General features: G+C 45.8%; 1 protein-coding gene across 8 annotated transcripts in view; it reads right to left on the bottom strand.

Annotated features, from left to right (window-relative positions):
• The window catches only part of LIMK2 (LIM domain kinase 2), a 78,957-nt gene extending 52,729 nt beyond the window's left edge, over nucleotides 1–26,228 (bottom strand). For 7 of the 8 annotated variants that reach the window (XR_006730672.1, XR_006730671.1, XR_006730670.1 and 4 more), the window contains exons 1-2: nucleotides 26,021–26,204; nucleotides 12,746–12,845 (exon numbers count right to left, since the gene is read on the bottom strand). Coding sequence is in view for 2 of the 8 variants with exons in the window: in XM_045534505.1 (XP_045390461.1) it covers nucleotides 12,746–12,845; nucleotides 26,021–26,036 (116 nt within the window). In the remaining 6 variants the exon portion in view is untranslated. Of the gene's footprint in view, nucleotides 1–12,745; nucleotides 12,846–26,020 lie in introns of all 8 variants that reach the window. The other variant, XM_045534503.1, reaches the window with a different exon arrangement.
• Nucleotides 26,229–27,435: the final 1,207 nt, after the last annotated feature.

Below are 27,435 nucleotides of genomic sequence, written 5' to 3'. Positions count from 1 at the left end.
TCCCCAAACCTCTGCTCTCTCAGATCCTTCCGCTGGCAGCTGTCTTCTCCTTTTTTCAGGCCCAACTCCAACACAGCACTTATTCTCCTCTGGAAAAGGAAGGTTCCCTCAACATGTCTCCAGGCACATCACACACAAGCAGAGCTCTATGCCCGTATCTGTCTCCCACCAGATCAAACTACGCGAGCGCAGGCACTGGGTACTCCTAGGGCCCAGCACAGGCCTGGCTCTCACCAGGTGTCCACAGATGCCTAAGAAATAAACATGATTCAGGACTCCCATTAAGTGCAACTGCAGCACTAGAATAGTGAGGATAACTAATGTTTATAAAGCACTTTCAGTTTACAAAGGGTTTTATACTCATCATCTAGTCCTTGCAACAACCTCTCGAGGAATACCTACAGCACAGGCAAGGCAAGGGAAACCCAGAGATGTTAGGTAATTTATCCAAGTGTTACACTGCTAGGAAGGAAAGGACTGAGGTTAAAAGCAAGGTTTGCTGGCTTCATATCCCATGCCCTGCTGGGCATGGTGGTGCACACCCATAATCCCAGATAGTTGGGAGGCTGAGGCAGGAGGACTGCTTGAACCCAGGAGTTTGAGACCAGTCTGGGCAATATAGCGAGACCCTGTCTAAAAGAAAAAAATAAAAAACATCCCCTTTCCTCAACATGAGCTCTATCTAGCAAGGTGTTCAGGAATCCATCTTCTATAATATTAACATGGCCCCAAACTGCTGGGTATGTTGAGTTCTTATATTTGATTTTTCTAGATTTCCTGCCCATACTCTTACTGCCAGGATATCATGAAAGAGCTTATCAAATGCCTTGTAGAAATCCAAGAGAGATTCTCGTGACTAGTAACCCAGTGAAAACATGAAGTCAAGTCTAACTAGTCACTACTGATTCGCTAATGCTGAGTCCTAGTGATCAGCTCTTTTTCTAAGTGCTTATTGTCCACCTAGTCTATCATCTGCCCAGAATTTTGTGAAGGAGTCAAAGTGTCTCCAGAGTTATTAGCAGTGGTTCCATTACTATGCCAATATATTTTTTCTTTTTTTCGGTACATTGGGAAATAATTTCGCTGGTCTGAAAATCTGAACACATTTCATATGATTGGGTACCTTCATATATCTTGTGCTTCTTGTTCTCCATTCCTAGTTTCAAACTCATGAGCTGTAAAACAAGGGATCAGACTAAATCTCTAAGGTTTTATCCAGATGCCAAAGTCTATTCTTTTCTCTTTCCTTGCTACTTGATTAAGATGGATAACAAGTATTGTCTTTTGCCTGGTGTTTGTTAATATGACATCACATTCTAGAAGTAGTAGACATTTAGCTGTCACTCTAGAAAACACTGAGTTCCATGAGCCAAGCACTGAGGTGGGCTTGCTCACATAGGCTCCCATTTAATTCTCACAACCCTGTGAAGTTGAGGACATCAACTCCTCTCTACATATGACGGAACTAAGGTTCACAAAAAAGGATGTTGTTCAAGGTCACAGGTCTAGGAATTGGCAGAGGTGGAATTTAACCTAAGTCTTTGGACTCCAGGCCCAACATATTAAAGCTGCCTCGAATAACAATTTTATACTTGCTTATATATTTACAGTGGTATTTACTTATATATTTACAATGGTATTTCTGAAAGTGTGACTGAACAAATAGCAGCAGTGGATATCCCTGGTTAGCTTGTTGAAAATGAAGATTCCTGGGCCCCACCCAGGCATACAGAATCAGAATCACTAAGAATCTGCATTTTAAATCAGCTCCGGTGTTTCTGACGCACAGTGAAGATTGAAAACCACTGCTTTACTTTTTCCTAAGTGCTCTTCCACTTGATTTCATTTTACTCTCACACAAACCCTGAGAAGCAGGCAGGATAGGTCACTATTATTCCCTTGTTACAATGCACAGATAGGTTGTTCATCCTTTCTTTTTTTTGAGATAAGAGCTTGCTGTTGTCCAGGCTGCTGGAGTGCAGTGGCACAATCATAGGTCACTGCAACCTCAAACTCCTGGGCTCAAGGAATCCTCCTGCCTCAGCCTCTCAAGTAGCTGGGACTACAGGCATGCACCACCACACCTAAATACATTTTAAATTTTTCATAGAGACAGGGTCTTGCTATGTTGCCCAGGCTGGTCTCAAACTCCTGGCTTCAAGCAATCCTCCCGCCTAGGTCTCCCAAAGTACTGGGATTACAGGCACGAGCTGCCACACCTGGCCAGAAGCCTTGGCTTTGATGGTTTAAGACTTAGAGATGATATTTACAGACTGAAGTCTCAGTCTATCCCTCACCTCACAAGAAAAGCTCTTGCCTGGGAGAATACTGCAGAGCAAAGAAACAGCGATGGTGCTTACTGGAAGGGCGTTATTCAAGTGTTCAAAGAGTCAGTCATTCGACAAGTATATCATTCGCCTAGCAAACACTCTGAGCGCCCACTACATTCTAGGTATTCTGCTAAGCTCTAGGATACAAAGACAAACTAGATATGGCTCCACACTTGGAGAATTTCATACTCTAAGAGTGACGCTACATGTGTAAACAAATAATGACAGGGATATAACTGAGTTATAAGGAGGATAACAAAGAGGGAGAAAAAGTCTCTTCTGATTAGTGGGGAGGGGTGTGGGTGGATTTGGGGGACTCCTCCACAGAGGATGGGATGTATCAGCTAACTCAGGCTGATCCCCAGACAGACAAGAGGCATTCTGGCCTGAAGGAACAACATGTGCAAATGCACTGAAGCATAAGAAAGTGTGGTATGTTCACATAGCACTGAGCAGGTCCATAAGCTCCAGTGCAGGGCACATGTGGGCAGTGGTTAGAGAGAAGGCTGGCATGGTGGGAGAGAGCAGGGGCAGATCACTAAAGGCCACGTCTGCTCGGCTAAAGAGTTGCCCATAGGCAATGAAGAATTATCAGAGGTATTTAAGCAAGCAGAGGTTCCTAATAAATAATATATAAAGCCTGAAACACCAAAGAGAATACTGGTCTATAGTTGCCAGTTTGTCTCCTCAAGTAGGTATTTATGCCTCACATCTACTGAGGCTGGCTATGTATATATCCACATGAAGTCTGCTGGCCAACTAGTGTTTACTAACAGCAGACTATGCCTTTGTCTGGGGCTGCGTCTCTACTACTGCGGTCATTTGAAGCGCTGAGATTTGTCTGTATGGGCTGTAAGCACATAAGAAGGGGACTGAAACCCCTTGTAGGTTCCTGTTGTTTCGTGATACTAATATTAGAAAACTGATTGTCTAACATTCAGTGTTAAATGCTGTGTTCACATGGACATCCTTCTCCTGGCTGCACCAGGAAAAAAATGCTCTGGATACCTCAACACATCTCTAGGCAATGCCAGGATAAGAGCCCTTGCCTGGCAGAGAAGATCTGAAAACTTGCCCTGGTTAACAACGAACTTGCTTACCACTACACAATTCATCCATCTTATAAAAAACTACTTGTACCCCCTAAATCTATTGAAATAAGACAATAATAAAATAAAATATAAAAAAATAAGAACTGTTTCATAATGGTAAATAATCCATTCAGAATTCAAATAGTAATTAGTCGATTTGATATCTAGATGGTCCTGAAGTTGTGGATAAGTTGCATATTTTATGGCACAGTTCCAACTTATTAGATCTTTAACAAAAAACAACAAATATGCTGTGTGATATTAGGCAAGCCACTAAAGCTCTCTGGGCTTCAATTTCTTCCTCCGGAAAAGGAAGGAGTTAGGTGAGCAAAAAATTCCATACCCAGTAGGTCAATGCTGAAAGAAGTATTGAGGAAGGGGGTGTGGTCAGAGGAAGGTTGCCTGGCTGACCACCCAGAGAACTCTCCAAGGCTGGTGTCCTCTTGGTGAATGACCCTAATCTGGGCCTGGTTTTCGGCCTTTGAGGTCCAGAAACAGGATTTCATAATGCCCAGAGGGATTCAGACATTCTGTGATGGTTCTGTCCTAACCATTTATCAACCCCACTGTCCATTTATGAATTGATCATTGGAATCAGAATACCCATATCCCCTATGCAGGGACTGCTTCCAAACCCTTCCTGTCATCAAGAATCCCCGACAGCTGAAGTAGGCACCGGAAGATTATTCTGTGAGCATGGAATTAAAATAAAGGGAAATGAACAGCCATGGAGAGAAATTTCATCCTGGCAGAGGTAAGTCAGCCAAACTAGCCCTGCCTGTCACAAAGAACCCTCTTCTTGTGACCAAATGGAGACTCAGTGTCTGTCTGGCCACATTACTAGTTTTGCTTCACTGACTTTTTACTTTCTGTTTCACTACTGGCCACTTATTATGGTTTTTAAACTAAATATTAATTGAAAAAAATCTTTAGATATGTGGAATAATCATCACCAATTCACATGTAATTCAGCCATGGGAGACATTTGCTTCTCTAGTAGCTATAATAACAACAAACGGCTTACACTCACGAGTGCTGTGTGAGGCCCTGTTCCCAGTGCCACGCATGACTTCACTCACAGTAACACTGAGAGGGTAGGCACTAAGGAGGTAGGTAGTGAGTCACTGTCCCCATTTTGTAGATGGGGAAATGAAGCACACAAAGGGTGCACAGCTAATAAATGGCATAACTAGGATTTGAACCCAAGCAATCTGGTTCTAGAATCTGTGCTCTTAACTACCACACAATACTGCTCTTGTTACATACAGACATAATTAGTTTAACTCACAGGGGACAAACTAAATTTCCAAGTTCTTGGAGAACTGCCAACCTATTCATCCCCCTCCCCAACATAAATCACCTATAAATTAAAAGATACTATGCAAGTATTCCATTTTCCCCACTCTATACTTAATGGGTATCTTTAGTTAATGTCATCCTTCAGTGGTAAAATTTTAAAAACAAATAAAAAAGAAATTTAAGATTGGAATTGAAATTTTTCAGATCTCAGGACAATTCATAATTAGTTTGGGCTAGAGCTAGCTGAACTCACTCTTCCTCTATGGCCTCGCTCTCTGGAGGGACCCAGGTCTTGTTCCTGTTTGGAACCTATAAAGAATGCAGCCCAAGGCCTGCTGCTGGAGAGGACTCCTGGGTCAGCCTCTCTGGCTTCTCCTCACTAGGGGATGGTTCCTCTGAGGACAGAAGATAAAGCTTTAATTTCTCACGTTGACACGTGCAGGCAATTTTCCAAAATAACGCAATGTCCGGCACTGATTCCTCCTTGCCATTTACAGTAACTGCAGCCACAGTGGCTGCTAAGGGAAGGATGTGGGGAAGAGGAAGGGCAGGGAAAGGCCTCACTTACATCATACCTCCTGGCCACCTCTGGCAAATTCATTCACTAAATCTCTCTATGCCAAGGATATGCTGCTCAGTGGTGACACAATGAGGGGCAAAAAGCCCCATGGCCGTGACCACGTTATGCTTACTATTAGGTCTTAAGATATCACTAAGGAGATGACCAATGTGGGCCAAGTGTAGTAACTTGTACCTGTAATCCCAGAACTTTGGGAGGCCAAAGTCAGAGGATCACTTGGGGCCAGGAGTTCAAGACCAGCCTGGGCAACATAGTGCGATCCCGTCTCTGTGAGAAATTTTTTTAAAAGGAGATGATCACATGAACAAATGTGAGATTAAAATGACAAAAAAAAAACCTTCAAAGGAAAGGTCTATAAAAGCATAAAATGGGGGACCTGACCTATTCTTCACGCCTAGCACGTGATTAGCTCCTAAAAATATATGGTTGGGGTGAATGAAGTCACAGTACTTATTTTCTAAAGCAGAGATAGTCTAGAACATTCTACTATCTTCTAATTCTGGAGCATTTTTCTAAATAAAAAAACTACTGTACTTCCCTGAGCCATCCAGGTAAAGATGTGAATGATGAGCATGAGTTAGCTAGGCAAAAAGAGGGTGGGGGGGCATTCCAGTCAGAGAGAGCAGCATGAACAAAGCCCTTGTCAAAGTGAGCAGGAGGCTGTGGAGACAGGCCAGACTGGGGGGCAGGGGTGTGTCTATAGGCCACGTTAAGGATTTTGGTCTTTATCCAAGAACACCGGAAAGTTATGGAAATGTATAAGAGAGACAACAGAGTGTGACGTTGTCCAGCTTTTTTGTTTGTTTGTTTCAAATCACTGCTCCAACTGCTCTGTAGAGAATGGATTGGGGGGTACAGAGTGACTGGAAGATTGTGGGGAGACACAGGTGAGAGATGAGGGTAGCTTGGAATAGGGTGGTGGTATGACAAATGGAAAGAAGTGAACCCATTCAAAACATAATCTAGAGATAAAACTGATAGGCTTGGGTATTGAGGATGTGAGAGAAGAGGTATCAAGGACTCCCAGGTTTCTGGTTTAAGTAGTGGATGGATAGTGGTGCCTCTCAATGAGATAAGTTACAATGAAGAGAACCCAGTTTTGTGGGGGAGGTTGAAAAGTTCAGGTGAGTCTGAGATGCCTGGAAGATATTCAAGTGGACATGTCAGGTTGATAGGAGAATATATGGGTCTAGGGCTCAGTGGGAAGGTTTAGGGGCCATCAGTGTGTGGAGGACAATGGAAGCCACAGGTGCACAAGACTGCCTAGGAAGAAAACAGCGCACCTGGAGGAATGGCAAAAACTCAGAGCTCGGCCGGGCGCGGTGGCTCACACCTGTGAATCCTAGCACTCTGGGAGGCCGAGGCGGGAGGATTATTTGAGCTCAGGAGTTTGAGACCAGCCTGAGCAAGAGCAAGACCCCATCTCTACTAAAAATAGAAAGAAATTATATGGACAACTAAAAAAAATATATATATATAAAATTATCTGGGCATGGTGGTGCATGCCTGTAATCCCAGCTGCTTGGGAGGCTGAGGCAGAAGGATTGCTTGAGGCCAGGAGTTTGAGGTTGCTGTGAGCTAGGCTGACGCCACGGCATCTAGCCCGGGCAATAGAGCAAGACTTGTCTTAAAAAAACAAACAAACAAACAAACAAACAAACTCAGAGCTGGACAGAGGAGGATAAGCAAACTGGAATTGCCAGAGAGGGGGCGGAAACCAGGAGAGTGTGGAATGTCATGGAGGCCAAGGAAATAGAACATTTCAAGAGTGACAGACACTAATAATAAACGCTAACATCTATTAAGTCCTAACCATGGCCAGGCACTGTGCTAAGGACTTTGAACATATGACAGAATTGAATTTGCATTACAATCTTTTGAGGTGAGAACAATTTCGCCCTTTCATAGATGAGGAAACTGTGACAAAGAGAGGTCAAGCAGCTGACTCAAGGCCAGGTGGCTGGGGAATGAAGCCGGGAGGTAAGCCCAAGCAACCTGACTCCAAACTCTGATTCATTTTTCTCTACTGCTACCTCTACTGCACTTTGGGAGGTCAAATAAGATGAAGACTGAAAAGTGGCCAGTGGATGGACTGAGGAGACTGTCCTCTGGAACATTTCTAAGGGAATGTTGTTTCAGATGAGAGACAGAATGCAAGCCAGACAGGAGCCCGCTGTTAGGAACACTCCATGTTATTGCCTGTTTCTAGCTGTCTCGGGGAGCCAGTTAAGAGAACAGGCCAGTATATCAACTCTGTCTCCCCAACAGCGCCCAATTCAATGTCTTTAATATAGCAGATGATGCTCCAAATTATATGAGGATGGTTAACACAAGATGCATAATGCTGCCACGTGCTGCTGCTAACTCTTCACAATACATCATTCTAATGTTTTCACAGTCCTTTCTTGTCCATTACCTCCTTGGTCCTCACAACTACTCCATGAGGTGGCTTACTTTTACATTTGACAGATAAGAAGCTGAGGTGCGTGGGGGCTAAGGAATTTGCTGTGGTTACACAGCTAGCCTGGCTCTGCTAAGACTCAAATCAGGTTTTTGTCTCCAAGTCTACTGTTCTTTCCTGGGAGTTCCAGTGGAAAACCAACCATCTTGGGAGCCAGGGAGACCAGAGTTCAAATGTCAGCTGTGTGATGTTGGACAAGTTACTCCACCTTTCTGGGCCTTCCTGTTTTAGTATAAAACAGGGGTTGCAGGGTTGTTTTAAGGATCAAATCACATAATCTAAGTGAAGCGCTCAGTACAATGCTTAATAAATATCAGTCGTTCATCCCTGGCCCCACCCCTCCCCATCTCTGCACCTCTGTCCTGGATAGCAGCTATGGGGCTTCTGTGGGGCCTTAGTTCTCCCTTCCCAAAGAAAAGAGCAGGATTAAGGCACATTGAAGGTCACGTGTTGCTGCTACATCCTATGAGTCCCACTGTGTGTTCAGGCTGGAGTCTCCCGTGGGGCAGAGGGCCTAGGTGTCTGTCCTTCCTTCCTCTGTCAGGCAGGCCCCAGCCCCTGCCCACCAGCCAGCCTTAATGACCTGCTGGCTGGCTGTTTCCTTAGAGATAAACCGGACAAACAAGGAAACACCTTTCGGAGAAGGCCACAGCCAGAATCAAAGGCCTGGTCCAATAAATGTGGCAGCAACATCAGTAGCACAACAGCAGATGGCAGGGTTGCTCCACTGATGCCCACATTAGGAGTCCGAGACCCAAGAGTTAACAGCACTTTTGTTGACACTTTACAGAGTTCATGAAGCCTTTGAACCAATACCTTTCAACGTTTTCTCACATCACAAGTGTGGGGCAGGCAGGGTAACGGTTTTTAACCTTCCTATTATAGAAGAGGAAACTGAGCCTCAGTGAGGTTAAATGACATGCCTCTATGTGGGAAGGCCAAGGGACTCTTATAGGAGAGGAGTCAGAATGCCTGGGTTCAAATCCCAGCTATGCTACTTACTAGCTCTGTGACTTTAGGCAAATAACCTCCATTTCCTTATTTTTAAAGTAGATAAGACCAGTTCTACATTTATTGGGTTGTTGTAAGGATTAAACAGGATAAGGCATGTGAAATGCTTAGGACAGTGTCTGGCATGGAGCACTCAATAAAGGGTACCTATTACTGCAGTTGTGATTCTACCACACTTGTTTAGAGGGGAGTGAACGTGAGAAAACGAATACAGCTTTCAGCATGGCAGAAAGTACCTTGTTGTCACCCAGCACATTACAACATAGTCTCTGGTTGCTACGTGTGTCATTTCTTCACTCGCCTTCCTGGAGTCACAAATTTAGCGGAAACAGTCTGTTGCCTGATGAAATGACCAGTCTTCTATCTGCACTGGCTCTTTTCCAGAGTATAGTCATTAGTAATCACTTCTCAAAAGCGAAAGCTCAAATAGTCTAGGTTTGTGATCCTGGGAAAGGAGACCCCGAGAGTTCCCAGGAGCCTTAAGAGTGGTGGATTTTCTCTGTGATAATGCTGTAAGGTCAAGCCACAGAGATCCAGGTCAGGCCCATAAAGAGTGACAGGTGCAGCTTTTACCTCCTTCTAGGCCAAATACCTCTGACAAGGGTGAAGGGACAATCGTCAGAAAAGTTGTCAACGTCCTTTGGCTTGCCAAGAGGCCAGGGCACCATTCATAGCTCCACAATTTAACTTACCAAGCTACAAACAACATGTACCCTGGCCGCTCTCCTGGTCTCTCCCAAGGAGAGGGAGTCAGTTCCAGAGAGCTTCAGAGAGAATATCCCCAGATCTAGAATCAACGGCACTGCTCAAGGGAAAGCCAGAGGTACACAGAGTTTAAAAAGGCCTGTTGGGAAGGCTGGGGAGAAGCAGCAGCAGGGCTGGTCAGCCATGCATCCAGGAGATCAGAAGGATCCTGGCCAGGTGCCTAACTACACCAGTACACTTAGAGACTGGGCTACTTCCAGAAGTTTGTCAGCTGGCCTCCACTGCACAACCCCAGGTTCCACTTTTAAGTGGCTTCCTATTGTCCTGTGCACCTGAGAATCTGTTAGAAGGCTGTGAGAGGCAGGATTACGGATGTGACTACAGACAGGGGGATGGGGTAGTGTAAGGGGGAGGCGAGGGGAGGGGAGGAGTTTGGACCGGACCCCAGCAATTTCTCCATTCAATATCCAGCCCCACCCTGTGACTAGGAAAACAAAGGTGTCAGGGGAAGGGGAGAAGAAAAGTCATTTCCTTTATTGTAACTGTAGCCCTGCTGGGTAAGAGCAAGGGTGGAAAGGGGCCATGAAGAATGACTTTCTCTGAGTAGCACAGAGGGAGGGTCCTGCTTCTAGCAGGCCTACACCCATGCACTCGAAATTCATCAGAGAATCACTGGCAAGCTGGAGTGGAAGAGATCTCAAACGACCATGCAGGCTGATGCCCCATGCTTCTCATAACCCAAGTTATCTCTGGGGTCAGACAGATAGTCTTCCCAGCCCCGAAGATCTTCCTCCAATTTGGGCAAAAATCAAATTGATCCAAAAGATGGCTACTCTCTCCAGGGCAAATGACCAGGCTCCACCTGAGGGTGCCATGGCATCCAGTTTAAATTTACCACGGGAAAGAGCTGGATTAGAGAGTCTCTGTCCTTGAGGTGAAGCTGCAACCAGGAGGCTGAACCCAGGTGCTCCACATGACCAATGAACGTGTAATAAAGGAATAAATGTACAATTGCAGGTATATGTAGACACACACTCACAAAATAATATGAAGTGATAGCTACCGATTATTAAGGGTTTTCTATGTGTCAAGTCCTATGCTAGTCATTTTATAAAGGTTATCACATTTAATCCTCCCTAGCAACCAAGTGGGATGAGTAATACCCTTATCTTCATTTTACAGAGGAGGTGACTGAAGCTCAGAGAAGTCAGTTAATAAATTTCAAAGCCAGGGTTTAAAACCACAGTCTTATTCTATGGCTTGTACTCTTATCCACCAGGCTAATGTGCCTTACTTCTTCCTTATATATATATGTATTTGTGTATGTTCTTTCTCTCTCTCTCTCTCTCACACACACAGAGCTAACCAGCTAGCATCTGACCAGTTCTACAAATGACCCAAGGCCTCAATTTTAAGGTCAGCTCTTGTCACTCATGGTCTAAGTGATCTTGAACAAGTCCTTTTGGTTTCAGGCCTCTCATCTGTGATGTGAAGGGGTTATACCATACAGTAGTTGGTCCCTGCTAGTTCTGAAGTTCTTTAGCTCTAAGAGAATACAGAAATTCTTAAGATTAGCTTGCTATACTCTGTCTCACTCATTTTGGATAGAAAATATTCATACAAATAGAAAAACAGCAAGAACAAATATGACCATACGGGTTAGATGCCAAGGCAAGACCGGGTCTGTGAACTCACTGGGTTCTGATGCTGCTTGTTAGTCTCAGCTGTAATATGAAAGGGCTACAAGGTCCCTTATAGCTCTGATACTCGCTGCTTCTGTCATACTAAATGGAACAGAAAAGGCAAATGGAACTCCCTTTCTGGGAGTAAAGGGAGGAGGAACCAAAGCATAAGATCCACAGAGAGGATTTGAGAGCTCTGAGTTACAACTGAAAGGGCAGGAAAATGTTGGTTCCTCTCCAACTCTTCTAGAGGCCAGATATCTCTGTGCCAACCCCCCACATAGTTCCTAGGGGAAGGCAAGTGTTTAAAGGTCAATTAAATCACTTGATATCAGCACAGGGGATGCTTTACACCAAGAGCTGTGTGTGGGAGCTGGAATTCACAGCACATGGTGCCTGTCTACAGTCAGTCTTATTCTCAAGACATGAGCACAGCCTGACCACTTCAGACCTTCAGGGCCAGAAATGCCCACCCAGCCTTCCTCCGGAGTGGACAGTTCCTCATTCCACCCATGTGGAATGACTATGGGCCAAGCACTGGTTTATGTCCTGGAGAATACAAGGACAAGCTCCTCTCACCCCTGAGGATCCCAATCTGATGGGAGAAGGAACCACCATTCAGTGGGTGCCTACCATGACCATGTACTGGGTGCTTAGCATCTATCACTTCATTCAATCTCCACAAATCTATAAGATAGATTATTTAACATCCCTGTTTTCCAAATGAGGAAACTGAGCCTCAGGCAGCAGGAACAAAGAGGAACAAATCTGACTTTAAAGTCTGTATAATTTTCAAGAAACTGAGTTGCTTCCAAAAATAACCTAAGAGCTATAATACAGTTAATATCAAAAAGAAGGAAGCGTGACCGGGCGCGGCGGCTCACGCCTGTAATCCTAGCACTTTGGAAGGCCGAGGCGGGAGGATCGCTCAAGGTCAGGAGTTTGAGACCAGCCTGAACAAGAGCGAGACCCTGTCTCTACTAAAAGAAGTAGAAAGAAATGATCTGGACAGCTAAAAATATATATAGAAAAAAAATTAGCCAGGCATGGTGGCACATGCCTGTAGTCCCAGCTACTCGGGAGGCTGAGGCAGAAGGATCACTTGAGCCCAGGAGTTTGAGGTTGCTGTGAGCTAGGCTGACGCCACGGCACTCTAGCCTGGGCAACAGAGCGAGACTCTGTCTCAAAAAAAAAAAAAAGAAGGAAGCTAGGGAGGCATCCCACACTGAAGAAGAGCCAGCTCTGCTAACCACACTAAAAACGATCCTTGAGGCATCTGCATAACCAGAAGTGCAGCCACGAGAAAGTCACTCTTTCTAGGCCTCGGTGTCCTCACCCATAAAATGATTGTGCTGGGAGAAACTCTGGAAAGGGCTCCAACCGTCCCCCTACCCTGCCTCCAGCATTTGTGGCTCTTCCAATTTAACCTGGCTTCAAGAGGGCCACACTTGAGGTTTGGTCATGAACTCTTCTTTGGCACGCTCCTATTCCCACCATCACACTGAGATTGAAATTTTTTTCTCTATTTTCCAAAAAATGAAATAGTGCCTGGAAATACAATGGTAAAGACAGGAGGACAGACTCACCGGAAGCAGGAGCTGTGCCAGGCTTCATTGACAGTCCTGTACAACCTCTGACTTGGAGCAACGTGGTCCCCACAGCCCCGACACCTCCAAGCATCTTCACCTGCACACAAAACCGAGAGGTTCAGAGACCTAAAGTAGCAGGAGGCAAAGGAACAGGACTCCTACCATGTAGAATGAGATTGAGTTAACATGCAGTTTCCCCGGCCCCCCACAAGATCTCTGGTAAGCACTTGTACAACCTCTGCTCATTTCTCCAAGTACAAGGAACTCATGGCCCCAAAAGGAGTCTCATTCCACCTTTAAAAATGGTTCTGATTTTTTTTTGGAGACAGAGTCTCACTCTGTTGCCAGGCTAGAGTACCGTGGCATTGGCTTAGCTCACAGCAACCTGAAACTTCTGGGCTCAAGTCATCCTCCTTCCTCAGCCTCCCGAGTAGCTGGGACTACAGGCGTGAGCCACCGTGCCCAGATGTTCCTTTTTCTACTGAAACAAAACTTGCCTTTTCCTAGAACTTTCAGCTGTTGCTTATAGCTCTGAGTAGAAGAAATGAACAGGTCCTCCTCTTTTCAATGTCAGCCCTTCCTATGACTGTTCACAGCCAGCACCCAGAAACTTCTCTGGGTTAAACATGTTATTGCCTTTTCCTATTCCTTACAAGCCCTGTTTTTTTCAAATTTTCCATCACCTTATCGAGGAGCTCATTCATTCAACCAATATCCTTGGTCCTCTTGATACAAAGCTCTACATTGTACCCCCACGATATGCTGAAATAAGATTAAAAAAAAAAAGCTCTACACTGGAGGCTGTTGGATAATATTATCTCTGCTCCTTAAGGAGGAAATTCAGCAGTGGCTCAAGCTTTGTAATCCCAGTGACTTGGGAGGCTGAGGTGGGAGGATCCCTCAAACCCAGGAATTTGAGGTTACAGTGAGCTATGATCAGGCCACTGCACCCCACTCTGGGTGATAGAACAAGACCCTGTCTATAAGAAAAATTAAAAATAAATCCACAGGAAAATAAACACTCTTCAATATTTCATATTGTGATTTGTCACTTAGATGTTATTTCAGAGGTAGAAGTAAAGTACTACTTTAGTTCAGAGAAACAAAAGTTAATGGTTATAAAAGGGAAAGAACAAACATTTAATGAATGCCTCCAATATGCCAAGAACTGTGCCAGGTGCCTTCACAGACCCACTATCATTTAATTCTCAAAACAATCCTGTGAGACAGGTATTATTATACCCATTTAACAGATGAGAAAACGGAAATTCGGGGCTGGGAGCAGGGATGACTGGCCACGTGATAGAGCTAGCACTCAAACTCAGGTCTGCCTCATTTTATTTTATTTTTTATTTTTTGAGACAAAGTCTCGCTCTGTTGCCTGGACTAGAGTGCCATGGCATCAGCCTAGCTCAGAACAACCTCAAACTCCTGGGCTCAAGCAATTCTTCTGCCTCAGCCTCCCAAGTAGCTGGGACTACAGGCATGCGCCACCATGCCCAGCTAACTTTTTCTATATATTTTTAGTTGTCCAGCTAATTTCTTTCTATTTTTAGTAGAGACGGGGTCTCGCTCTTCCTCAGGCTGGTCTCGAACTCCTGAGCTCAAATGATCCACCCGCCTCGGCCTCCCAGAGTGCTAGGATTACAGGCGTGAGCCACTGTGCCCGGCCTGCCTCATTTTAAAGTCTCTGCTCTGTCCATTCCACCATGTGAGCACCTGTTCACTCCAATGAGGGAGCCAGGAAAGTCTTTGGACAGGAAGCTGACACTACAGCTGAGCCTTGAAAGATGGGGAGGATGTACCAAAGGCTGAGAAAAGATGGGGAAGGATTGTGCAGGCTGAGAGATCAGCATGGATGGAAGCACAGAGTCAGTACATGTTCCTCCAAAAGGGAGGTGCCCTGAATAAAACACAATACTCCTGGTATGGCTCAGATGTCAAATTCTTGAACTAGAGAGGGCAGCTGAGATCAAGCTGTGGTACCTGACTGAGCCCTAGAAAGCAGGACAAGGTTGTTACAAGACTCCCTTGTGTGCCCTGTGTATGCAGCTTTGTTCTCTCTGGGTAACTCCAGACTGCCATGGGCACAGTGACTGTCACCGAACCCTGTTTCGCAGGCACAGGGGCCATGAATAGACAAAGCATGGCTCCCGGCACTTCAAGATTGCTCAGCAACATTCTGGGGCAGCCAGTGCACACAGCTGTCCTTCTGGTACCCCAAGGGAGAATTAAGCTAGCAGAAGGCTTTAAAACACCACCTCAACCCACCCGCTCGCCTCTGGTTCCTCAGTGACAGGACAGAAATACGCCCATTGCCCATTGCCCCTGGATCTAAATTCTCAGACTCTCAAGAGGAGCCTTTTTTTGGGGGGGGGGGAGGTGGCAGGGGGCAGAGAGTGCACCATCATTCTCATTTAACAGATGAGAGAATTAAAACTCAGGGCTGGGCGGAGGGGTGCCTGGGCAAGGGGCAGAGCAGGCTCTCAAACTCAGGTCTGTCTCATTCTGAACTCCAAAGTAGAAAGTCAGAGACTCATTCAAACCAGGCCCAGGTTGGGTTACAGACACTGGGCCAGACAATGAATTACTGACAGGGTTTTTAATAAACACAGACATCCAAACGGATCTTCCAAGTTCTGGAGTACCTGCTTGAAATGTTTTCAAAACTCTTACATTGGAGAGCTTTCAGGGTCAGTTTATGAACTCCCAGGCCCCATTCCCAGCAAATCTCATTATTTTAGAGCCGCACCTTGTTTCTTGTTTTTACTTTTTAACCCAAAAGGAACAGTCTCTAACCTGACCACCCACTTACTCAACAATTCAACATCTTGGCTCTGAATGACTTCTGGCTGTTTCCAAAATGCAAAGAGGATCAGGACTTTCTACTATGAAGATATCTGAGACAATCTGTTATTGCCACACCCTCCAGAGCCTGTGCGGCTTTCTCCAGTCTTGAGAAACTCACAGCCATGCAATCATCACTTATTTTAGCACCTGCTCCGTGTTACACATGAAGGACCCAAAATCAAGACCCTCTACTCCTTCCTCTCATATCTTCCTGGCCCAACCTTCCAAATGTCTCTCTCGTCCTTCCCCGTCCTCTACCCCAGCCCTAGTTCAGGTCTTTGGCTTCTCTTCCCTGTCTACTGCACAATCTGAGCTGGCTCACCCAGACTCCAAGCTCTCTCTGCTCCAGGTCAGACTACCCAATGTCTACAGAACAAAGGCTGGACTATTCAGCATGGCACTCCTGCTCTGCATTCCACCCTGCCTAACCTCCTGGAAGATGTGCACTTTCAGTTATCTCTGTGTGCCCCTCTTCTGCATCGGCTCCTTCTCATTATCATTTAAATAAGTGCAAGTCATTCCCATCAAAAAAACCTCTGGACCCCATTTTCTCCTATAGCTACCACCCTTGCTTCTCCACTTCAGAGTTACATGTATGAAGAAGTTGCCTAGGCCAGGTGCAGTGGCTCATGCCCGTAATCCTAGCACTCTGGGAGGCCATGGCGGGAGGATTGCTTGAGGATGTCAGGAGTTCAAGACCAGCCTGAGTAAGAACAAGACCCTGTCTCTACATAAAATAGAAAAATTAGCTGGGCATGGGGGTGTGCACCGGTAGTCCCAGCCACTTGGGAGGCTAAGGTAGGAGGGTCGCTTGAGCCCAGGAGTTTGAGGTTGCAGTGAGCTATGATGACGCCACTGCACTCCAGCCAGGGCAACAGAGCGAGACTCTGTCTCAAAAAAAAAAAAAAAAAAAGGGTGCCTACACATCACTGCTCTCATTTCCTCACTTCCCACTTACTGCATAACACACTGCAATCTGGCTTCCACCCCCACCATTTCTCTGAAACTGTCTCACTAAGGTCAACAGTGATCATTTATTGCTAAATTCAATGGACACACTTCAATCAGTCTTTCAGCAAGTATTTATTGCATGCCAACTATGCATCTAACACTGTGTTGGGGAGAGAGCTGTAAGCAAGAGAGAGATTATAGAGCAAATATTAAACAATAATATAATTATTCATAATTGGGGCAAGTGGTATGAAGGAGATATCAACTAGGAAAACAGGGCAGGGCAAAGGCGTATTCCTTGAGGAAGTAATTTCCATGCTGAGTTCTAAAGGATGAATATATGGGTGCGGTGGCTCATGCCTAATCCTAGCATTCTGGGAGGCCCAGGGGCAACATTTCTTAAGGTCAGGAGTTCAAGATCAGCATGAGCAAGAACAAGACCCCATCTCTATTTAAAATAGAAAAATTAGCTAGGCATGGTAGCATGCACCTGTAGTCCCACCTACTTGGGAGGCTGAGGCAGGAGGATCACTTGAGCCCAGAAGTTTGAGCTATGATGATGCCACTGCACTCAAATTAACCAGGCAGGCCAGGTGTGGTGCTCACGCCTGTAATCCTAGCACTTTGGGAGGTTGAGGTGGAAGGACTGCTTGAGGCCAGGAGATTGAGATCAGTCTGAGCAAGAGTGAGACCCCGACTCTAGAAAAAATAGAGAAATTAGCCAGGCATGGTAGAGCATGCCTGTAGTCCCAGCTACTCAGGAGGCTGAGGCAGGGGGATGGCTTCAGGCCAGGAGTTTGAGGTTGCAGTGGGCTATGATGATGCCACTGCACTCTAGCCCAGGTGACAGAGCAAGACCATCTAAAAAAATAAATTAAATAAATTTAGGCAAAAAACGGGGAGGGAAGGATAACATTGGAGATGGGAGTTGAAGGTGGGACATGTGCAAAAGTCCTGAGGTAGGAACAAAACTTGCACATCTTTAAAGTTGGCTATTGTTACCTTCAAAGGACTAGGGGAACCAAGTCTGCAAGTCTGGCCCCTGGCCTGCTACAGTCCTTCAGTAAACATTTATTGAAAGAGTAAATGGCCCTCACAATATGGCCCCAAAGAACATTTATCTCTCATCACTCCTTACAAAGGGATGCTCTACTAACATCTTTTTTTTTTTTTTTGAGATAGTGTCTCCCTCAATCCCCCAGGCTAGAGTACAGTGGTGTGATCATAGCTCACTACAGCCCCAAACTCCTGGGTACAAGTGATCCCCGCACTTCAGGCTCCCTAGGAGCTAGAAGTACAGGTGCTCACCACCGCACCTGGCTAACTTTTTAAATATTTTGTAGAGATGGGGTTTTGCTATGTTGCCCAGGCTGGTTTTAAACTCCTCGCGTCAAGTGATGCTCCTGCCTTGGCCTCCCAAAGAGGTGGGATTACAGGCGTGAGCCACTGCTCCTGGCCTCTCGCTACAATTTGATCTGTTTCTATTCCTGCCATACACATTCATGTTCTTGTAGACTGACATTCACACCTCAAGCTATTCCTTTAAGTATAAGATACTTTCCCCATCTTTTCCCTTAATCAAACTTCTATCCTCTCTTGATGGTCATCTAAAGGCAGGTAGTATTTGTTTGATTGTGTCTATACTTGTTTTATAACATTTGTTCTTTAATTAAAGTTCAATTTGCATGTTTCTGTCTCCTTCAGTCCCTCTCTCTCCATTCTCCTCCCCCCACCCCATCCCAGCTCTAGAGGGCAAGAATTGTATCTTTTTTTTTTTGTAAGAGATGGGGTCTCACTTTGTTGCCCAGGCTGGAGTGCAGTGGCTATTCACGGGCATGATCCCACTACTGATCAGCACGGGAGTTTTGACCTGCTCCGTTTCTGAGCTGGGCCGGTTCACCCCTCCTTAGGCAACCTGGTGGTCCCCTGCTCCTGGGAGGTCGGCACACTGATGCCTAACTTAGTGCGGACACCCAATTGGCATAGTGCACTACAGCCCAGAACTCCTGCACTCAAGTGATGCTCCCGCCTCAGCCTCCCAAGTAGCTGGGACTACAGGCATACGTCACTGTGTCCAGCAAGAATTGCATCTTAGTCATCTCCATACTGCCAGGGCCTAGCACAGGGCCTGATGCAGAACAGACACTCCTTTGTGTGGCGAATCCAACTGAAAAGCTGGATCCAACTGCCAGCAATAAAGGTAATTTCCAAAGATAAGCTCCAAAGGTCAGCAGGGATGATTCCACGAGAATAAGTATTCTGGCTCCCAGACTAGCTATGGGTAAAGTCTTGTGTAGATAAACCTGGCCTTAGTTTATCTGTTATGCATTCACGCTGCTTTTCTGTTAGAAAGTACTTGAGCAAGGATATTTAGCTCCCTTAACAATCTTGAAAGCCAATGATCCTGATTCTCTCACAACCTCTCTTCTAGGAAATATAAGAGAAATACAGGCCGGGCTCGGTGGCTCACGCCTGTAATCCTAGCACTCTGGGAGGCCGAGGTGGGAAGATCGCACAAGGTCAGGAGTTCTAGACCAGCCTGAGCAAGAGTGAGACCCCCCCTCTCTACTAAAAATAGAAAGAAATTAGCTGGACAACTAAAAATATATATAGAAAAAATTAGCCAGGCATGGTGGCGCATGCCTGTCATCCCAGCTACTCGGGAGGCTGAGGCAGTAGGATCACTTAAGCCCAGGAGTTTGAGGTTGCTGTGAGCTAGGCTGACGCCACGGCACTCTAGCCCGGGCAACAGAGTGAGACTCTGTCTCAAAAAAAAAAAAAAAAAAAAGAGAAATATAATACTGGAGTGCAAAGTCTCGGGGATTTCTACAAAGCCCAGTGGAAGACCAATCCAGAGTCCAGTATGCCTGTGAAGTTCTTCCTGCAGGAAAGTATCTCACTGTACCAGGCTGTTCGCCTTCTCCCTCTACAGTGTTTACCTCTCACATTTGCAGACTTATCAACAGTGGCTAGTGATTATTAAGAGTCCAGAAAGGGAGTTTGATTAAGTAAATGTTCACACCAGCCTCAAACAATAAGGGGCCCCTATTAGGTGTTTAATAGACAGAAAACTGTGCCTTCTGTTATTATTGGAATTTGTTACTTTTAAGAAGTAGTAAAAGTACAATGCAAACAAGGTGAGAACTGCCAACAAATGGCTTGTTACAAAGGTTCTCACCTTCAGGATCTTTTGAATCTTGTTATAAAATATATTCATTTCATACATGCTTCTCTCCCAACTTAATAATGTTGTGACAACTATGATGCACCCCTCAATCTGTGAATCCACCGGGCAGGCACTAGGATAACAGGATGATAAGGCTGGAAGAGTCTTTAAAGTCATCTAATCTAATCTAACCATTTCATTTTTCTAAAAGAAAAAACGGGCTTGGAGAAGGAGAATAGAGTTGCCTAACCATCACAAAGCTAGTGAACGCTAGTCCAGCGGGGACTCAAACACATGCTCTGAGACTACCAGGCCAGTTGCATTTTTATTACCCTATGCAGCTTCAGACAAGTTGAGACTTGCTCAAGACCACAGTTACACAGTAGAAGGGCTTGATCTGCTACCCCAGCTCAGAGCCAGTGCATTTCCTACAACACTCATCTTAGACTTGGTCTAAGAGGTGAGTTTCTGCAAACTAGTCTTTTTCGGGCCTCAAAGTGGTGAGAAATACCTAAGCACTGAGAGTTCAAGACCCTAACGCCATGTACAGATCCTATCCTTTCATTTGAAAAAAATCTTTGAAGCTTCTCATGTTCCACCAGACAATGAGAACCAGGAACAAAACCCAGCCAATTCAATGCAGTATAAAACAACAAGTATGGTAATCACGGGGCCCCCTGGGAATTGGCAGGTCTGGTATATAAATCCCACTTGTTCCGGGACAAAGCAAGAAGCAGGGCAGGGCAGCAACTGGTGGGGAACAGCCAAGAGAAAAATATCACATTTTAAGGAAATGACTACCAACAAGACTAACAGTAATGATGAACCTTTCTCTAGATACTCTCTCCTGTATCCCAAAGGGTTTTCTTCTTCACTAATTTACCAAATATTACCAAAGGGAGTGTGAGTGTCTCAGGAAAACAGATCAGATGATTTTTAAAGGAGCTTCTGAACTTCCCTGAAACTTAGATTCTTCTTTCATAGAAGGAGAGATCAAATGATTTATTCCAGCTCTGAAAGTCTGTGACACCAAGCCAGGGCCTCTCATTTTTCACGTTGAGGCACAGACACAGGTATCTCAGAAAGTCTCGTTCTTGCTGCCGTTCTATTCTTCCCTTCTTTAGTTTATTAGGGAAAATGTGTGAAGGTTAAGCAAAAGAATTGCAGTTAAGACTTTAATTTGAAAGCTGGCTCTGTTACTGTTTGCCTCTGTGTCCTTGGGCAAATTATTTAACCTCTCTGGGCTTGTCTCCTAATCTTTAAAAAGAGGTTAATACCACTTACCATACAGGATTACCAAGTGGATTAAAAGAAATAATGTAATAGATGTGAAAATACCTCCCGCAGTGCCTGGCACTTAATTGGACCAGTTTGTGAGTTACTTCTCTTCCTTCTTACATGTATATCTAGGATGTTGGCCAGCGAAAAGGTTGAGTTGAATACACTAACCTCTAAAATCAGAAAGGAATGTTCCCAAACCAAATTCAGCAAACTTTTTCTAGGTGCCTATGTGCAAGGCACAGATGAGGCCAGGAACTACTGAGGCCCCTGGTAAGTACTCATTGGGTGTGGGGGACAAGGACATGTACAGAAATAACATGTCAGAGAGGGACAAACCAGGTGCTGGGGGCAGGGCAGGCTCAGTACAGTAATAAGATACATTGCAGAGAGACAAATGAGACAGATGGTTCCTGTGGCTTTCAGTCCACCCAGGCTCTCACTTCCAACCAGTTTACTTAGCTGTGAATGAGTAGGCATTTTTTTATCTGGGAGAAAGCCTGCAAAGAATCTCTTTATCAGAGAACTGGTTAGCCAATGCATATGATCTCATAAAGTAGTTCTCTACTCACTGTCAATGGGGGCGGGGGGCATCTTTGAGTTCTTCCTATGTGCCAGGCAGTGTCCCAGGCACTATGCAAGTATGAACTAATTAAATACAAAGATCTCATGAGATAAGGACTAGTATTGAAGGACTATTATTGTTCTTATTTTACTGAAGAGGAAACTGAACTACTTACCTAATAAGTGTTAGAGGTAGAATTAAACCACAGGTCTGCTAGTCTCCAAAGCCTTTCTTTAACTACATTTTAGGGTTTCTTTGCTAGACAAATTATAGGCAGAAAGACTTGACAAAATAGAATCCCATGGTGAATGCTCAAGGAATTTTTTTTTTTTTTTTTTAAGAGACAGAGTCTCGCTCTGTTGCCCAAGCCAGAGTACAGTAGTGACATCATAGCACACTGTAGCCTCGAACTCTTGGGCTCAAGCGATTAAAGGAATCCCTGTTCTAGCTACTATTTGATGTAAGTTAATAGGTAAAAAGTCTAATTCTTGCTACTGTATAAAGAAAGATCAAGGATGAGAAAAAAGATAGACTTGTAAGAGACTGGTACAGTTTTAAGTGCTCTCACTGAAATGTTAAAGTGATGCATGCAGGTGTGCCCCACCACTCCCTAGTATGCCCCGAACCCTAGGTCCCTCAAATTCACACTGACCAGAAGCCAGCCCTAGGTTGGGAATCTGCTCAGCCTCCAGAAGATGCAGAAAACCCATCGTGAATGTGGAAAAAGCCTAATATAGCCTCTTGAACATGATGGGTTTTTATTCGGCTTTGAAACCTTCTGGTCCTCTTAGACCCTACTCTGCTCCCTCCATCCCATATCCAGGGCCATCCAACTCAGCCTAGTCTTACTATGTTGCCTAGGCTGGTCTCAAACTCCTGGCCTCAAGTGATCCTCTTGCCTTGGCCTCTCAAAGTGCTGGGATTACAGGTGTGAGCCACTGTGCTTGGTCACCTCCTACCTTTTTTAAAGCTATTTAAGATTTCTCAAAACTTATCTCCATCTAGAAGTATTCCCTGGCTGGACGTGGTGGCTCATACCTATAATCCTAGCACTCTGGGAGACTGAGGTAGGAGGATCGCTTGAGGTCAGGAGTTCAAGACCACCCTGAGCAAGAGCAAGACCTCATCTCTAATAAAAATAGAAAAAATCAGCTGGGCATGGTGGAGCACACCTGTAGTCCCAACTACTCGGGAGGCTGAGGTAGGAGGATCACTTGAGCTCAGGAGTTGGAGGTTGCAATGACCTATGATGACACCATGAGACAGAACAAGATTCTGTCTCAAAAAAAAAAAAAAGTATTCCCTAACCAAAACTGACAGCCACTCTGGATACCCTGCTATTCTTTGACCATGCCAAGCACATTCCCTGACTACCCACTGCTCCTACCCCCCATCCTACTTTATTTCCCTTCAAAGCATTTATTTCTGATTATGATATTTATATACTTACTATCTCTCCCCACCAGCACATATACTCCATGAGGTAAGGGATTGGGTCTATCTTGTTTCATGGCTGAAAGTGCTTGGCACATGGATGACACATAGTAGGAACTCAATATATATTTGTGGAATGAATGCATGAACAGAATTCTCCCCCACCTTTAAAATTTTATAATGTTATCACTTATAGGCTTCATTATAGCTTATCTTGATTTGTCTGGTTTTTTTTCTTTCTTTTTTTTAGAGATATGGTCTCGCTCTATTGCCTAGGCTGAAGTACAGTGGTGCAGGACTATAGCCGCATAACACCATGCCCAGCTAACTTTAAATTTTTTTTTTATAGAGACAGGGGTCTCACTATGTTGCCCAGGCTGGTCTCAGACTCCTGGCCTCAAGCGATTCTCCTGCCTCTGCCTCCCAAAGTGCTGGAATTACAGGTGTGAGCCACTGAGCTTGGCTCTGGTTTTTCTTAATCACCCTGGACAGTGAATTTCTCAAAGGCACAAACCACATATTATTCATTTCCATAAATACTTGTTATGGGCTTACTATGTACCAGACCCTGTATGTCTCAAATAGCCTGGAATATTATAAAGAGCACTGGAGGAGGAGTCCTACATTGGTCCTGGTTCTACCACTAGTTGAGTAACCCTGGACAACTCCATTTTCTTCGCTTAGCCTCAGTTTCTTTATATGTAAAATGAGAAGACTGTACACTATCTCAAGTCTCTCCTGGCTCTAGCACCTGTTAAAATTTGTAAGAGGTAAAACTTGGCCCGGCCCAGTGCTGTAAACATCATAGACACTCAGTAAATATTTGATTTCTTTGTTATTGATTCTCCTGTTACACAATAGGAATCTGAGGTGTCTTAGAACACAGTTTGGACAGAATAACAAGTAAAAATTGAAGTCCTGCTTCCTTCTCTGGCTCCACAGGCAACCTTGTTCTTACTGTTTATGATACAGAGAAGCACTAAACTTTTAAGTTGGAAAATATGAACTTGACCACCATGACTTATTTGGCTACGGAACCTTAACTCATTTCTGGGTCCTAGTCTCCTCACCCATAAAAAAGCCATACTGATCTTCTCCTAGCTCCTTAAAAGTACCACATGCCTTCCTAGGGCAGGGCCTTTTATTTTCCCCTCATCCTAGAGTCCAAAGGCATTTTTTATATGTATTTTTTTATCTTTATTTTTTCCTTTTTTCCTTGACTGATTGAGATAGGGTCTCACTATGCTGCCCAGGCTGGTCTTGATTTCCTGGTCTCAAGCAATCCTCCCACCTTGGCCTCCCAAATTCGCTGGGATTACAAGTGTGAGCCACCATACTGTTCCTCAGGGCCTTTTTATGTTGTTCCCTCTCTCTGCATGGAGTATTCTTTGCCCTTTCTTTGGCAGACTTTTACTTATTCTCAGGGGTCAGCATGAACGTGCTTTTTTAGGGTACACTCTTACAGCACTTATTTCAACTGTTTGTCTCAACCCTTACAGCATATATCTCAATTACTTACAATCCATCTCTAAAACTGTAACTACCACAAAGGCAAAGACTATGTCTGTTTTGTTTACCACTATACTGCTCAGCATTTGGCTAAGTGCATGGCATAGAAGTACCCAATAAATATTCTTTGAATGAATGGAAGACTGCATAAACTAATGTATCTAGAGGCTTTATGCCTCTAGATAGCTTTTTTGTTCACTTGGAAAATCTGATAAAAACTATTGCACTCTAAAATCTTGTACAAGTTTCTAAGAATCAAGGTTCACACGGCTGTTAGAAATCCTTTTAGTTGAAGAACTCTGGAAGCTAAAAAAAAAAAGTTGTTTAAAAGGAAGGGACAGAAGGCATTTCCATCCCTAGCTTTCTTTCTCTAGAAACCTATTATAACCAATGAGGAGAAAATCCCATGCTCCCATGATGAGGAAGTGACCCACTGGTGGCCTGGTCCTTCTATTCAGGATGGAGGAAGTGACTATCCACAGGCCGAAAGCCAGGAAGCGGGGGCAGATATCCAGCCTTGCCGCCCTCCCCCCCATTCTCCCTGCTACCTCTAGAAAACTTCTGGACACTGACCCTGGTGGACGCAGAGGCCAGGCCACCCACAAAGGTGGCTGGAAAACATAGGAGACCGAAAGTTCCTGATGCTGGGGGAACAGGCGGGGAGGGCAGGAAGCTGCAGGGTGGTGTGTGAGGTGACAGGGAGGGGACTGCAGGCATGGCTAACTCAACTCTGAAGCACCCTTCACCCTTAGCAAGCTCTTCCTTCCAGGAGGGGTTTGGCCACATCCCTCTAGTCTCAGCTTCCACGGGAAGACTCAGAAACCCACGGGGCCTACTTTCCCACCTGTAGCACAGATCTTTGAGCCCCAGGAAGAAGGGTCCAATCTCTCCTTACCCCTAGTCCTGTCCTAAACCCCAAGGGAGTCCACATTCCCATATTTCCTGCACAGAGCTCCAAGACCCAGGTGATCTCAGGCACCAAGATACCCGCGAGAAACCTTAGGACTGGTGGGTAAGTCATATCCTCCTCCGTTTTCCACAGAAAACCCAGAACCCAGGCTACCTCTCCACCTATCTCCTAATTGCCCTGAACCCTAGAGGGTCCTGTACTTCCCATATTCCATGGAGCCTTCACCCTCAGGGAACCACAAGCCCCTCAACTACCTTTAAAAGGGCTTTAATTTAGGAGCCTTCAGCCACCAGATCCCCCCCCCCAAAAAACTAGACTCCTAGCAGAGCCAGAAGTCCTTCCTCCCGGGGAGCTCAACTCGCGGGAAGCCGCCCAACCTGCCCGCCCCTCGGAGCCCTGCGGCTCCCGGATGCCTCGCCCTCCCAGTTCTCAGAGCCCCAACCCCGGAGCGCTGTGCCCATGTCCCCGCCAAGTCCTCCTTCTGAAGAACCCGGACCCTCGAGGATCCAGTCAGCAAGAAATCCCCGAGAGGCCACCGGTTCCCCTCAGGCTCCAAGGGCCCGGGCTTCGGAGATAACGGCGGGACCCGGCGGCGAAGCCCTTCCTTACCCGCCAGCGCGGACATGGCCCCGGGAGCGCGAAAATGGGGAGCAGGAGGCGGGTGCCGCGACAGCTCCCCTCAGCTCCCGCCACCGCCTCGGGCTGGGGAGGACTTCAGCCCCAGGCGCGAGCGGGATGCACAGCCTACGGCGCCCGGGGAGGATCAAACCGCACCTGGCACCCGGGCCTGCCTCTGCCGGCCGACGCTCTGTCCCGCGACGCCAGGCTCCGCCCCCGGGCTCGGCCCCGCCCCCGATTCGGCCCCGCCCCCCGGCTCCAGCTCCGCGGCGGCCCTGGCGCCCCCTAGCGCGAGGGGCGTTCCCTCTCTCGCTGGAGCTGATAAGGGCGATTCTGCGCAGGCCGGAAGTCCCGGTACCGCGCACTCTTAGAACTCAGCAAGACCAGTCCTCATTTTACTCATGGGGAAAGCTGAAGACCGGAGAGGACAAGATCGACTACCTCGAAATGGCTCAGCTTATTAGGAGCAGAGCTGGGATGGGAACCCAGGCCTCCTGACTCCCACTCGAAAGCTCTTTCCAGTAGTGTTTGGAATCAGGAATGTGAATGTGGAGAAGCTGGGACTACCGCACAAAGAGTTGGGGAATTGAGGATGGATTTTTCTTAGAAGCTTCCAGCACAGAGAAACCATTTCTCTGTACTCAGTATGACTAAGCTGACAGTAGATAACCTTTAGGTCAAACACGTTACTGAGATGGCGCAACCGGCATCCCAGGGGCAGATCCTTATCTAGGACAAGTAGGTATGTAAATGAAGGCATCCCCCCCGCTGGAGCTAGTATTCCCCATTGGAAGAGGAGCAGCCCCTTGCTGGAATACTGACCTGCTTGCTATTTCCGGGTCTTCCAATTTTTCAAAACAAGCCCCAAATCCAGGTATTTAGGTGAAATTTCCCACTTTTTAAAGTGTTGGTAACATTCAAAAAAATTTTTAAGTGCCATGAAGGTCAATTGAAACACATCTGTGAACTAGATTTGCCTGGCAGGTTGCCAGTTTAGAATCTTTTATGAGGAGAGATCACCAGATGAGGATTTAGGACAGCAGGCTGGGTTGTGGCAGTTGCTAGATCGCTGAGTGGCTTTGAGAACCACTTCCCCTCACTGGGTTTGAAAGGAGACTGGGGTCCTCTGTGTGATGAAGGGTCGCCATGTGAGCTAGTCCCCGATGACCCTCCCATCTGATTCTCTCATGCTGAGTCTTTGGCAACTGTCATTTCCCTAGATCATATTTAGATCTTGGGGAAAAAAAGTCCAAATGACCAGGAAGAGGCGGGGAGGGGGCCCAGGGAAATGGATCCTGTCCTCCCCCAACCAAGGACAAAGTTCAATCCAGCTGCCTCTGGTCCCAGGAGTTGGAGTAAGCAAAGGCGAGTACAGTTCTCTTTCTTCCTGCCCTGACCATCTAATT

The sequence above is a fragment of the Lemur catta genome, chromosome 21 (genome assembly GCF_020740605.2).
Source record: "Lemur catta isolate mLemCat1 chromosome 21, mLemCat1.pri, whole genome shotgun sequence".
NCBI classification, from domain to species: Eukaryota; Metazoa; Chordata; class Mammalia; order Primates; family Lemuridae; genus Lemur; species Lemur catta.
The sequence above is the reverse complement of the archived record's forward strand: the minus strand, read 5'-3'. Positions and strand labels throughout refer to the sequence as shown.